Here is an 11,816-nt window from a genome sequence, read left to right as displayed (position 1 = left end):
CGTAACAGCATGGCTCTAATGTGGTAAAATGACTTGCCCTACTTGCTTGCTGTCACTTTGCACGTGATGGGTAGGCTAGCTAGGTACCTACCTAGTAGCTAGCTCTGTACAAACCTACCGAATAATAAACAACAGTATAGATAGGTGTAGATGTAGGTATAGACATGGTGATAATCCCCTCCCTCTTATCTCTTTGTGTCCCCTCACCCGGAACGGACACGGTTTGATGATCCAGAAAGACGCGCCGCATCTCGGTTTGCATGGTGCGATCCTTCAACCTAGCCTCTCACCTCCTGACCAACGAGTATATACCCCAAACAACCTCCCTCAGTCCACGCGGTATATTGTCTACTTCGGCACCCACCGCTCCTCCTCCGTCCAGAACCGCACCACACTCTCCCACGCGGGGATATCGCCGTCGCGCAGCAGGGCGGCGACGTCGACGTTGAGCGGCGATTCCGGGCGCGGATCCGTCAGCAGCTGGTGGATGGCGGTGAGGGTCGAGGAGAGGGTGTAGACGGGGCTCCAGTGCTCGGTCGTCAGGAGGGTGAGGCAGATCTCGCCGGTGGTGAAGGAGATGTTGGGGTGGCTGATGCGGGTGGTGAAGCGGATGGTGGGCGGGGTAAGCGGGTAGGATGGGGGAATGGTGATGTGGAGGGACCAGAGGCCGCCTATTGAGAATCTTAGATTGTGTAAAGGTTGTGGGGGAGAGCTGAGTGAGGGCTGTCGGCAGTGCGGAGGGGCGCGGGGGAGAGGGAGGAATGAGGGTTTGCTTACCTTCGTATGGAGTGCCCTTCACACCTTTCAGGACGGCTTCCCAGTGGAGGAGATCATCCTCTTCGATGGGCCCGAGATGCAGAAGAGCTTCATTGGGGTTGTTGGTGTAGTCCTTCAGTTCCCGGAGGAGACGCTGGGTGGTGTTGTGCGTTGCCATTGTCTCAGCTTCTCATGTGCAGAATGAGCTGCTGCTGCTGCTGCTGCTGCTGCTGGCTGCTGGCTGGCGTGGTTGGCGAGTGGTGAGTGGCTGGAATGCGGTGGAATGCTCGGCGTCGCTGACTGAGCGTCGCTGACTGAGCGAGGGGTTTGCCCTTGGTGCGTGTGGAGGAGGACGTGTGAAATTGACCGTGTTCTTTGAAAGGGAAAACAAGTCTCTGCGATCGCTGCGTGTCTCTCAAAAACAGTCCCTCACCAACAGACACATTCCTCCAGGAAGTGACACAGCGGGTGGCTGGCACTGCACTCAATTGGAGTTGAAGCGGAAAGAAAATACCGAGGCTCAAGTCGTGGGTCTTCCCCATTCAGTAGCGCCGGGTGCCAGTCTTCTTCCCGTGGTCTGGACTGCGCATTCCTTGGACTGATGGGGCCCTAACAAATTTTATTGATGCTTAGCCACCGTCTTTTCATGTGAAATCGAAAACGACATCCATCTTTCATCTTTCATCTTGATAACCAGCAGCTTTACATCCATGCGCACCTCTCGCACAGCCAAGGAGACGGCCAGAGTCGTTCAGGCCCTGTCGCCCCCTGGCCGTCGGCAAACACGCAGCTCATCGGCCCATGCCAGTGTCCTGCGCAGTTTCGCCTTCAACGGTGGCTCCAATGCATCTGCGTCTGCATCTGCATCTGTGCCTGCGTCTGCGGAGGCAGTGAGCGATGATGATGACATGTCGTCGCTGTCATCGGTCCCAACTGTCGATATCGAGGATATCTTGGAGCCCCCTGCCAAGCGGCGGAAGAGCGCATTGAGCGCCCCTTCAGCCCGCGGCTCGCGGAATCGTACTGCGCGCACGCCTGCAAATGCTACCCAGACACCCCTCAAAGTTGAAACCACTGTCAAAGAGAAGGTCTTCGAGAAGCCTGCGGCCAGATCCCGCCGCGTGCCTGCCCGGAAGGTCAAGGTCGAGGATGGCACCTATACGGTAGAGCCTCCGTCCAACTGGGAGACCATCTATACCACCGTGAAGAAGATGCGCGAGGACAATCCGACCGCCCCAGTCGACACTATGGGCTGTGCTGAGCTCTATTGGCGTGCGTCGTCGCCTCGAGATCGCCGCTTCCAGACCCTCATTGCTCTGATGCTGTCGTCGCAGACCAAGGATACGGTGACGGCCGTGGCCATGCAACGATTGCACACAGAGCTTGGGGATGGACCTCCGGTTGCCATCAAGGCCGAGCCCAACGACGACAACTATGATAGCAAGGCACTAGAGCCTATGCAGGACAGCACTCTGAACCTGGAGAATATCTTGGCCGTATCGCCGGAACGGTTGAACGAGCTGATTCGCACCGTGGGCTTCCATAACAACAAAACCAAGTATATCAAAGCCGCTGCCCTCATTATCCGCGATCAGTATGACTCCGATATCCCGTCGACGCCGACTGAGTTGATGAGCTTGCCGGGGGTCGGGCCGAAGATGGCATTCCTGTGTATGAGTGCTGCTTGGGGCAAGCACGAAGGCATCGGCGTTGACGTTCACGTGCACCGTATCACCAACCTCTGGGGATGGCACAAGACGAAGACTCCGGAGGAGACTCGTAAGGCTCTGGAATCGTGGCTGCCAAAGGACAAATGGCATGAGATTAACAAGTTGCTGGTTGGACTGGGGCAGACGGTCTGCTTACCTATCGGCCGGCGGTGCGGCGACTGTGACCTTGCAGGGACGAAGTTGTGCAAGAGCGAGATTCGAGGAATGGCTTCCAAAGTAAAGAAGACGATAGTATACAAGGCGGAAAGTGGTGTTGCCCCGCAGCAGTTCATTATTGACGATAGCGGGGGAAGTCCAAAGGTGAAGGTTGAGGTGGAGTGATGGATTGAATGCGGGCCTTTCCCTTTTCACCTTCTTCACTCGTCGTTGTTGAGGGGTTTCACGTTTGGACTGTTTGGACTGTTCTGTTGTTCTGTTGTTTTGCCCATCAAGTCCGACATCTCCCCATTGCTGTCTCTGTTGACTCTGTCACGCAGTAGGAGGATTTGACGTGACTTACCGTGTTTCCTCTTCGCGTCCGTTCTTTCGCTTTCTCTACACCACATCTCTGCCTCCTCCATACTTCGTCCTCCACCACCTAATTCCCCTCGCCCTTCACACTCCATCTCATATGGGCTTCCTCAAGTAGTTTCAGTCCTGCCTGGCAGTATCTGGGACACACTTCATCTCGACTGATGGAAATCATGGGTCCGTTGATGCCTCCATGTCCCCTCTTATCTACCAAGCTAAAAGACTACTAACCGTCAAATTCTGAGTAGCTTCGATCGATGTTCCGGCCGCGGTTCTCCCAACCTTTGAGGATGCCTTCTTCACTTTCCTTGAACGTGGATGGATGCTTTCTGCGAACGATCCCGAGAACCAGGCTGCTCAAAGTGAGGTGGTCGTTCAGAAACCACGCATCACGTTCATGGATCTCCCGCATGTGGCTCGCGTCAGGATCCTCGAGTATGCTGGACTGCTGCGGAACTGTGTCATAAACTTCCGATACGAGGCTGTACGCAGAAAGTACAATGGTGGCACCTGTCTGAAAGGGGATCATCGTCATTATATTGCTCCAAGTCCAGGGATCTGGATAGAGCGCGACTGCAATCACCCGAAACTGCCTATTGAGCTCTTCAGTATCTCTCGTGCTACTCGTGAAGAAGCCGGCGCAGTTTTCTTCTCCCGCAATCGGTTTAACGCACCCCTCTCCAGCAGAACTGACTACAATTCCTTTGAGTCCTCGTTTGAATGGGGACTCCACCGTCTGCGTTACTTGCACTTGGACCTGAGCCCGAAAGAACACCGCTACCTCAAGCTGGCCGGTGGAGTCCACAGGACGTCTCTACGAATTTGGATCAGCTTCTGCCTGCTGGCTCATTCTAAAATGCACGGCCTGAAGTATTTTAGTATGACATGCAAGGTGCGCGAACTGGAGGTCGCCCAGAGACTCATGCGTGAGATGAATCCATTCCCAGTTCTGCTCCAGTGCGCGTTCCACTTTGGTCACAATTATGAGGAACACACTCAGAAGGTGATTCGCCGTGCTGCCTTGAGGGTGACGAATACTTTGGCAGTCAAGCCTCAGTTTCCGTACTTTCGTCTTCCCCGGGAGATACAGTTCATGATTCTGGAGCTGCTCCTGGTCAACCATCCAGACCCATTCCTCCCAAAGGTGGAGAGCCTGAGAGGTGTCATCTCGCTCCAGGATCGCAAGAAAGCCATGCGACCCAGCAGCTTTCTTTCGATGAATTGCTGCCTGACCTGCTCTCCTGTTGGGGCGATTTGTTTCTGCCGTGGCCGTCACACAGCTTTTTCGACCTCCTGCAGCTGCCTTGAGAGCCCGCTCAACTACTTCCTTGTCAGCCGAGACTTCTATCGGGACGCCCGCCAGATATTCTACTCCCTTAACAAATTCGCATTCTTGGATGAAGACCCGGAGTTCATGCTGCAGTTCCTTAACAAGCTCCCGACCTCAACCACGGAGCTCATGCGGCACCTGATTCTCAAGTTTCCGTCCCACTACCGTGATACTCCCCGCACAGGGCCCCGCGCCAACGAATCGACTCTGCTCTGGTGGTCGGTGCTGCGCCGCTTCATCCGCGAGCACTTCAAGATCCCGAACCTGTCATTGACTATTGTGGATATGGGCTGGAAAGGGATGGTTTCCGGTGAGCCCCGGCGCCGTTACCTGAAGAAGCTGCTAGAGGGGATGCTCGAACTTCGAGGACTGCGCGACTACCGTTTGTATCTCTCCGAGAACCACGAACTGGCAAAGGACATGGAAGTGCGGATGCTGGGGGAGATCGTATATCAGCGGGCTCGCGGAGTGGCGCCCTTCAGTGGTCCGAAGAACTCACAGCATGCGCATTGACAATGTGTCTTTAGTGGATATGACTTGATCTTACTTTTCTCTGTGTCTATTTTCTTTTTCCTTGTTGGAACGTGGAGGGAGGGTGGCCGTTCATTATTCAGCACTTCGGAATATCTACTCTAGTTAATAAGTGGAGGTTGTCTGTAACCGAAGGTAATTGTTCATAATAACAAATGAAAAAAAGGCTTTCTTGGCAACCAGCAAATAGACTTTAATTTGCGATTCCTCGTGGCGTCACTGATGCCTTGACCACATCCAGAATAGAATTGAGTGGTCCCTTAGATTGCCCATGGCTGAGGTGGTTAAGATATACGGCCATACTAATGCCATACTACCACTACCCTGGTCAAAAAGTGTCAACAAAGCAACTCCTACGCCTAGAGCTCTCATAGAAGGATCCTCACTGAATACAAAAACGCAAACACCCACGAATGAAGCGACTGAATCCAGCCTTCCCTCCCCTACTTCACCGCCCACTACGACAGCTGTCCGAGGGAGTTGATGACTAATCGCTCCCCTCACGCGGCCTTTCCCCGCAGCCCGCAGCCCGCAGCCCGATCTGGCAGCTCAGTTTTGCACTGCATCATTCTTCAATCCTGCAGCACGCACTTCCTCCACTTTCCTGACCCAATTCCCCAGATTCACTCACCACCGTGATCAGCAAGCCACCGCAACACACCTTGCTCCGAATCGAGCCCATCGCATCCGAAACAAAATCACAATCTCTTCCTCCCGCCCAAGAAAAACCAAGAAATTTACCACCCCTCACCACAAAAGCTGCAGTGCGCACGCCTACCTACCCCCACCACAGCAAACAACCACACGCTGATCCACCTTAGCTCAGCTCAGCTCAGCTCAGCTCACCACCAGCACCACCTCTCAACCCTCTCAGACAAACGCAAACCGTATCTATCCCCTTCTCCAAAATGAAACCCCAATCATCGCCGATCCCCATCCCCGCCTTCGCAACCACCCAGCTCCACCACCTTAAAACCGAACACAGCCTCGAGATCGCCTCCTCCACCCTCTCCGCCGCCTCCGTCGCCGCCAGCCCCGCCACGCGCCGCACCCTCCAGGCCACGGGCCACGCGCTCACGGGCCTGGTGCTCTCGCAGACGCGCACGGGGTTGGGCGGGCGGTTGGTTGGGGAGTTTGTGCCGGATGCGGCGACTACGTCCTCTAACAGCTCTAAGGGAGGAGGCGATGGCAACAGCCAGGGCGGGAATAATGGCAAGGATGATGGGCGGTTACGGCTCCCTGCGCATGGCATCCGGGTCGGGGATGTGGTGAGGTGTTTGGAGATTAGTAATTCTTCGTCGTCGGCGGGGGCGAAGAAGGGGAAGAAAGATGGTGGTGGTGGTGGCAGTAAGGCGCCGGAGGGGGTGGTCACCAGGGTTGGGGAGGGGGCGGTTTGGGTTGCGTTTGGCCAGCAGGGGGCTGCTGCGTCGGCCGGGGGAAAGAAGGAGGAGGATGAGGGAGTGGAGGAGTTGTGGGGGAAGAGGGTTTGGTTGTACGTTTTTTTTTCCTTTCTTTGTTTGTGTGTTTTTGTGTTTGGGTGGTGGGAGGGAGAGGTGAAGATGATGAGAATTATGGGACGGGATGGCTGGCTGACTGGTGATTTTTATGCGGGGGGTAGTGTGAAGCTGGCGAATGATGTTACGTTTCGAAGGTAAGGAGATCTCCTCGGGTGATTCTGGTTGGTTTGAGGGAAGGGAGAAATGCTGACGCGATGACGGCGATGGTGATGATGCAGGATGAACCAGACGATGGATCGCATGGCCAAAATGCAGGAATCCGATCATACTCACTTCATGCGCGTCGCGTTCGGACATACCACCCCCCTCACACCCGACTACGATGTCTGCAAGGACATGGAGTTTACCGATCCCACGCTCAACGACTCCCAGAAAGAGGCGATCCGGTTCGCACTGGCGTCGCGCGATATCGCCCTCATCCACGGTCCGCCGGGCACGGGAAAGACGCATACCCTGATCGAATTGATCGTGCAGCTGGTGCAGCGGAAACAGCGCGTCTTGGTCTGCGGGCCCTCGAACATCTCGGTGGATAACATCGTCGAGCGACTGGTCCCCAAGAAGATCCCCGTGGTGCGCATTGGTCACCCCGCGCGACTGCTGCCGGCGGTGCTGGATCACTCGCTCGAGGTGTTGACGCAGACATCCGAGGCGGCCGGGATTGTGCGGGATGTGCGCCGCGAGATCGACCAGAAACAGGCCAGCATCCGAAAGACGCGGACGGGACGGGAGCGGCGCGCCATCTACGACGATTTGAAGGAGTTGCGGCGAGAGTACCGCGAGCGGGAAACGAAATGTGTGGTGGACTTGGTGCGCGAAAGCAGCGTCGTGTTGGCGACGTTGCATGGGGCGGGCGGGCATCAGTTGCGCGGGCAAAAATTCGATGTGGTCGTGATCGACGAGGCCAGCCAGGCCCTGGAGCCCCAATGCTGGATCCCGCTGCTGCCGGCGTCCAAGGTCATCCTGGCCGGTGACCATCTGCAGCTGCCGCCCACCGTCAAATCAACGCGCGAGCAGACAAAAACCAGCAGTGCGGAGGCGGGGGTGGATCTGTTGCCCGACGTTTCGTTGGAGACTACGCTGTTTGACCGGTTACTGGCCACGCATGGACCGGGGATCAAACGCATGCTCACCACCCAGTATCGTATGCATGAAACCATTATGCAATTCCCCTCGCAGGAGCTGTACGAGTCGAAATTGATAGCAGCTGACGCCGTGCGGGCGCGTCGGTTGGCGGACTTGCCATACGAAGTACAGACGACGGACGATACGATAGCACCCCTGGTCTTCTGGGACACCCAGGGCGGGGACTTCCCTGAGACGGCGGAGGAATCGGGGCTAGGTAAGTCAGAGAAACTATTGGGGGAAAGCAAGAGTAATTCGATGGAGGCATTGGTGGTAGGGCAGCATGTCGATGCCCTGGTGGCGGCTGGGGTGCAACCGAACGATATTGCAGTAATTACCCCGTACAACGGACAGCTCGCAGTGTTGTCGCAGATGCTCCGCGAGAAATATCCCGACCTGGAATTGGGCAGCGTCGACGGCTTCCAGGGGCGCGAAAAGGAGGCAGTAGTGGTCAGCCTGGTGCGCAGTAACGAGGCCCGCGAAGTTGGATTTCTGGCCGAGAAGCGTCGGCTGAATGGTAAGATAAGTTCTAGATTAATTGGCGAAGGTCAGCACTGACTAGAGCGTTCCAGTGGCCATGACGCGGCCGAAGCGACACTTATGCATCTGCGGTGATTCGGAGACGATCAGCCAGTAAGTCATTTGGGGGCGGTTGTTGGATTTCTCCGTGATTGCTGACAGACCCCAACTGCATTATAGAGGAAACGGGTTTTTGAAGCGCTGGATGGAGTTTCTAGAAGAACAGGCTGATCTGCGCTATCCCGATGCAGGGACGTTCTTGTGAGAGGCCGCCCGCCAAAGACGAAGTCATAAAAACACTGCAACTGCATAATCCTCCGTAATTCGGCCTTGTGCAGCAGCTCCACTCGGCTGAAACAGACTAAATTCACCAATTCGGCTCGAGTGACAGCAAAAGTGGTCAGAGCACGCCCGCTTGGCATCCATCATTTGAGAATCGATTCCTCAATTCACCCACCATTAATCAATCGACCAACAACAACTAAAGTCTGACGGTTTCATCTTCGGTTGTGTTGGCACGAGCCGAGGACGATGAATCGGTCGCGATCCGATCCTGCTGATCCTTCTTCACCTCATCATGCTCTTCTGTGCATCTTCTCTGCGTCCACAATACAGAGCCTTGTGTTTAGTCTTCAATCTTGTCAGGTTGGATACTAAAAATACCCCCCCTGAAACGTAAAAAAAGGCCCACTTGGGCACATGCTTGCTTCTCTGCTCCTCTTCTGCCTGCACCACCACCACCTCCTCCTCCTCTTCCTCCGCCTTCTCTTCCTTCTTTCTTCTTTGCGTCCACTTTCTCTCCCTTTCAGTCTCTCTTTCCCCCCTCCTGTAGTTTGATGTTTGGTTCGATCCACTGTCTCTCATTCCCATACTGTTTCCCCCACTTGATAGTCTTTCACTCTCTACAAACAGACTTTATCTCGCGTCACTCCTTCGTCTCACCATGATCTGAGCGTTTCGGCCGGATCTCCTGCTTCTCCCTGCTGACGGTGGCGCTCTCCCCCGCGGCCGTGTCCGGTCTGTGACTATATACCCGATCGTGTCTTTTCCGTCTGCTCGATCATTTTTCTTCATCATCCCACGCGGCAATCCCGACATCCCGACATTCCCACGTGCCCGTGCATCTTATGTTCTCTTCTAGATGTCCAATTTGAGTTCGCATCGGAGCTCCCCATCGCCAGAGTCCGCCATGGCCGACACTTGGGATGACACCGCCCTACCTCCGATGAGTTCGAAACAACTCATCGTCAGCACTCGTCGCGCGCGCCCCGCCGAGACATCACTCTTGTCCAGCACGTTGCGCGGCCCTTCCCGCCAGGGAGCTGTTCCTGTCCCTGCCGAGCCCCCAACCGTGGTTGTGCGCGGTTCCAGTACCCATCGACGCACTGGCAGCACGTTGAAGACCGTCATGCGCAAGATCTTCACCCGCAAGACGCGCGGGGATGAAAGCGTGTCTCCGCCATTACGGGGAGGTAGCACTAGTCCGACTATGGAACGATGCTTGCCGTCACAAGCTCTAACCTTCGGATCTCGACAACAACATCAACACTCCCCTCCGCTGTTTACGCCCTCCAATGGCACGGTCACCTCATTCGCGGAAGCTCTGCAGAAGCTGGACTCGCACCCACGACGGCGTCGGGCCACGCTTCCCAGTCTGATCCTGTCAGATGATGGATCCCGCGGTGCGCTCGAAGCCGCCGTTCAGGGCCGTCCTGTGAGCAAGCGCGACAATAGTCCCCATGCTAACAGCGATCCTCTTGATGTCTGCCGTCGCCGGGAGCGCCAGCAGCTAAAGCGCCGGTCGCGGAGTGCTGCCGCCCTGCGCGGTCTGGCGCAGGAACACCACCATCTCATGTCGCCTATTCAATGGCGTCGGCGCAGTCTGGAGTCTTGCGCCGCGTCTACCGCCTATGGCGCACCCTCGGAGGTCGACCGTCCACCAACTCGAACTACAGTCGCCAGTGCGCCGGCGCTGCCCACCGAGACTTTGGTTCTGATGGAGGAACCAGCAGAGCCTGAAGGCACTGAGCCCGAGGAGGCCGCCGTGGAACCAGAGGCGGAAGATGAGCCCGAGCCCGAGCCCGAGCCCGAGGATCCGATTCCGACTAATGTCGGCACCCTCGTCACTTCAATGCAACAGGACGAGCACATCACGCTGGAGCAGCGGCTCAACATCCTGGAAGTCAAGATGATCGACCTCGAGTTCGCCATTGCTCGTCTGCAGACCGACCGCAGTGAGAGTCCCGCCGAATCAAGGCAGGCTGCATCACCTGTCAAGCGACATCGTCGCAAACAATCATCGGGGCCGAACAAGATGCCTCCGCCCATCCCTACTCAAGACACACTCCTCCCAGACCGCCCCTCCAGCACAAGCACCCTTCGTCCGAATCAACTCCACCGCTCACGTACCTTACAAGCCCCCTCCTCGACATCCCTAACCGACCACAGCACCATCTCAGTCGAACAGTATAGTGCCTTGGTCATGCTGCTGCGGCGCGAACAGACCGCACGACGTAGCCTCGAGCAGCAGGTCGCCGGCCTTCGCGAGGATATGGAGCAGCTGACGCAGATGGCGCGTGATTCGATGGGGTTGGGCATGGGGCCGATTTACCCGATCCCCATCTCTGATCTGCAGGATTTCCGACGTATGCGGCCAGGTGGCGGGTTGTCGTCGAGCGAATCTTCCCGGCCGGAGACAGTCGGTGTGCCGGGGGAAAGCGACTCGGAGTGGGAACGCAACGAGCTGTCGGGCAATAAACCGCTGCCGGTGAAACCTGCACCGGAGGTGATTTCGTCGCGATGGTCGCCGGGTCGCCGAATGGAGCTGGGTGGGATGATCTGATTGTGGTGGATTCTCCTCTTAACGACTTGTTATGCATGTTTTACTGTATATAGCCGGATCCTGACTTGACAGATCACAGGATGATTTGGAAAAGTTCATGACAGGATTACTTATTACCTAGTTAGCTTTAGTGTATATACTTTATTGATATATTGAACGGACTCAATTTGGAAGTAAGATAGTTGAGCTCAGAAAGGTAGAACTTGAGAAGCTTGCTCAGTGTTTCTGTTGGTACGCAACTTAGCGCAACCCAAGCCAAAAACAGGATACCAAGTAACAGACATCTGTCCATCTTGTCCCTGTACCAGATGTTTCCAAGTAATTGAATGCCTTTGTCTCTGGAGCATATTGTATGATCCCTTTGCAATTAATTCTTTTCACATTCATCCCCATATCAAAGCTTAGCACATCGATCATTCAACATCGCACAGATCACCCGTAGATTCCTTCACCGGAAGGGCGACTTCCTGTATATCCTAAGTAACACAGCCCACATGGACATCAAAGCTCTTTCCACAGAGCCCTTATATAGATCTCGCCCTGATCCGTTCTCTGCAGAACTGCTATCTCAACAAGCACTCGAGCCACCCACCATCACCATCATCAATCCGCCATGCAGGAACCAAATCCCGACCCGATGCCGATACCAGAGGGGGACTATGAGGCACTCGACCTCCTCCTCCTCCCACCTGCAATGCTAACCCTAGATGATTTCGATGCTCTCCTCCCCCCCGCACTAACTCCGGACGAGGATCCATTCCCTGATCGATGGGATGCCGAAGCCGAAGCCGATGCCATCCCAGCCGTCACAATCACCCTGGATCCTCCATCATCACCAACCCCACCCCCAGTCCAACCCCCAAACCCAACCCCAACCCCAGTAACCCCATCCACCCTCTTGCTACCCCCTCCCCAGCATCGCCACCGCAATCCCCCCCAAACCCCAAGCATAACCCCCC

General features: G+C 55.8%; 4 protein-coding genes across 4 annotated transcripts; 3 read left to right on the top strand and 1 right to left on the bottom strand.

Annotated features, from left to right (window-relative positions):
• Window positions 1-13: 13 nt before the first annotated feature.
• Window positions 14-991, bottom strand: pex4 (putative ubiquitin conjugating enzyme (UbcJ)). The gene is made up of 2 exons (XM_025587797.1): window positions 778-991; window positions 14-671 (listed from the first exon to the last, which is right to left on the bottom strand). Exons 1-2 carry the CDS (start codon window positions 932-934, stop codon window positions 349-351), a joined length of 480 nt encoding a protein of 159 aa, XP_025436592.1. The 5' UTR covers window positions 935-991; the 3' UTR covers window positions 14-348.
• A 475-nt stretch (window positions 992-1,466) lies between these two features.
• On the top strand, window positions 1,467-5,023 carry BO95DRAFT_425498 (endonuclease III domain-containing protein; the record flags this gene model as incomplete). Its single annotated transcript, XM_025584713.1, has 2 exons — window positions 1,467-2,798; window positions 3,349-5,023. 2 exons carry the CDS (start codon window positions 1,467-1,469, stop codon window positions 4,837-4,839), a joined length of 2,823 nt encoding a protein of 940 aa, XP_025436591.1. The 3' UTR covers window positions 4,840-5,023.
• A 742-nt stretch (window positions 5,024-5,765) lies between these two features.
• BO95DRAFT_376483 (putative DNA helicase) lies at window positions 5,766-8,280 on the top strand (the record flags this gene model as incomplete). The annotated part of the gene is made up of 5 exons (XM_025583208.1): window positions 5,766-6,349; window positions 6,476-6,508; window positions 6,593-8,022; window positions 8,069-8,129; window positions 8,196-8,280. The coding sequence occupies 5 exons, from the start codon at window positions 5,766-5,768 to the stop codon at window positions 8,278-8,280; spliced, it is 2,193 nt and encodes a 730-aa protein (XP_025436590.1).
• A 903-nt stretch (window positions 8,281-9,183) lies between these two features.
• BO95DRAFT_344079 (uncharacterized protein) lies at window positions 9,184-10,857 on the top strand (the record flags this gene model as incomplete). The annotated part of the gene is made up of 2 exons (XM_025581981.1): window positions 9,184-10,005; window positions 10,054-10,857. Coding segments are annotated over 2 exons (1,626 nt in total), but the record flags the coding sequence as incomplete, so codon positions are not given.
• Window positions 10,858-11,816: the final 959 nt, after the last annotated feature.

Source organism: Aspergillus brunneoviolaceus, assembly GCF_003184695.1.
Source record: "Aspergillus brunneoviolaceus CBS 621.78 unplaced genomic scaffold BO95scaffold_111, whole genome shotgun sequence".
NCBI lineage: Eukaryota > Fungi > Ascomycota > Eurotiomycetes > Eurotiales > Aspergillaceae > Aspergillus > Aspergillus brunneoviolaceus.
This window is presented reverse-complemented; position numbering and strand designations above follow the sequence as displayed.

Bases quoted from the DNA above. Each gene is read 5' to 3' on its own strand.
- pex4 (XM_025587797.1), bottom strand. From the start codon at position 934: ATGGCAACGCACAACACCACCCAGCGTCTCCTCCGGGAACTGAAGGAC. The intron at 672-777 runs GTAAGCAAACCC...GATTCTCAATAG, and splicing joins GAAGGGCACTCCATACGAAG to GCGGCCTCTGGTCCCTCCAC.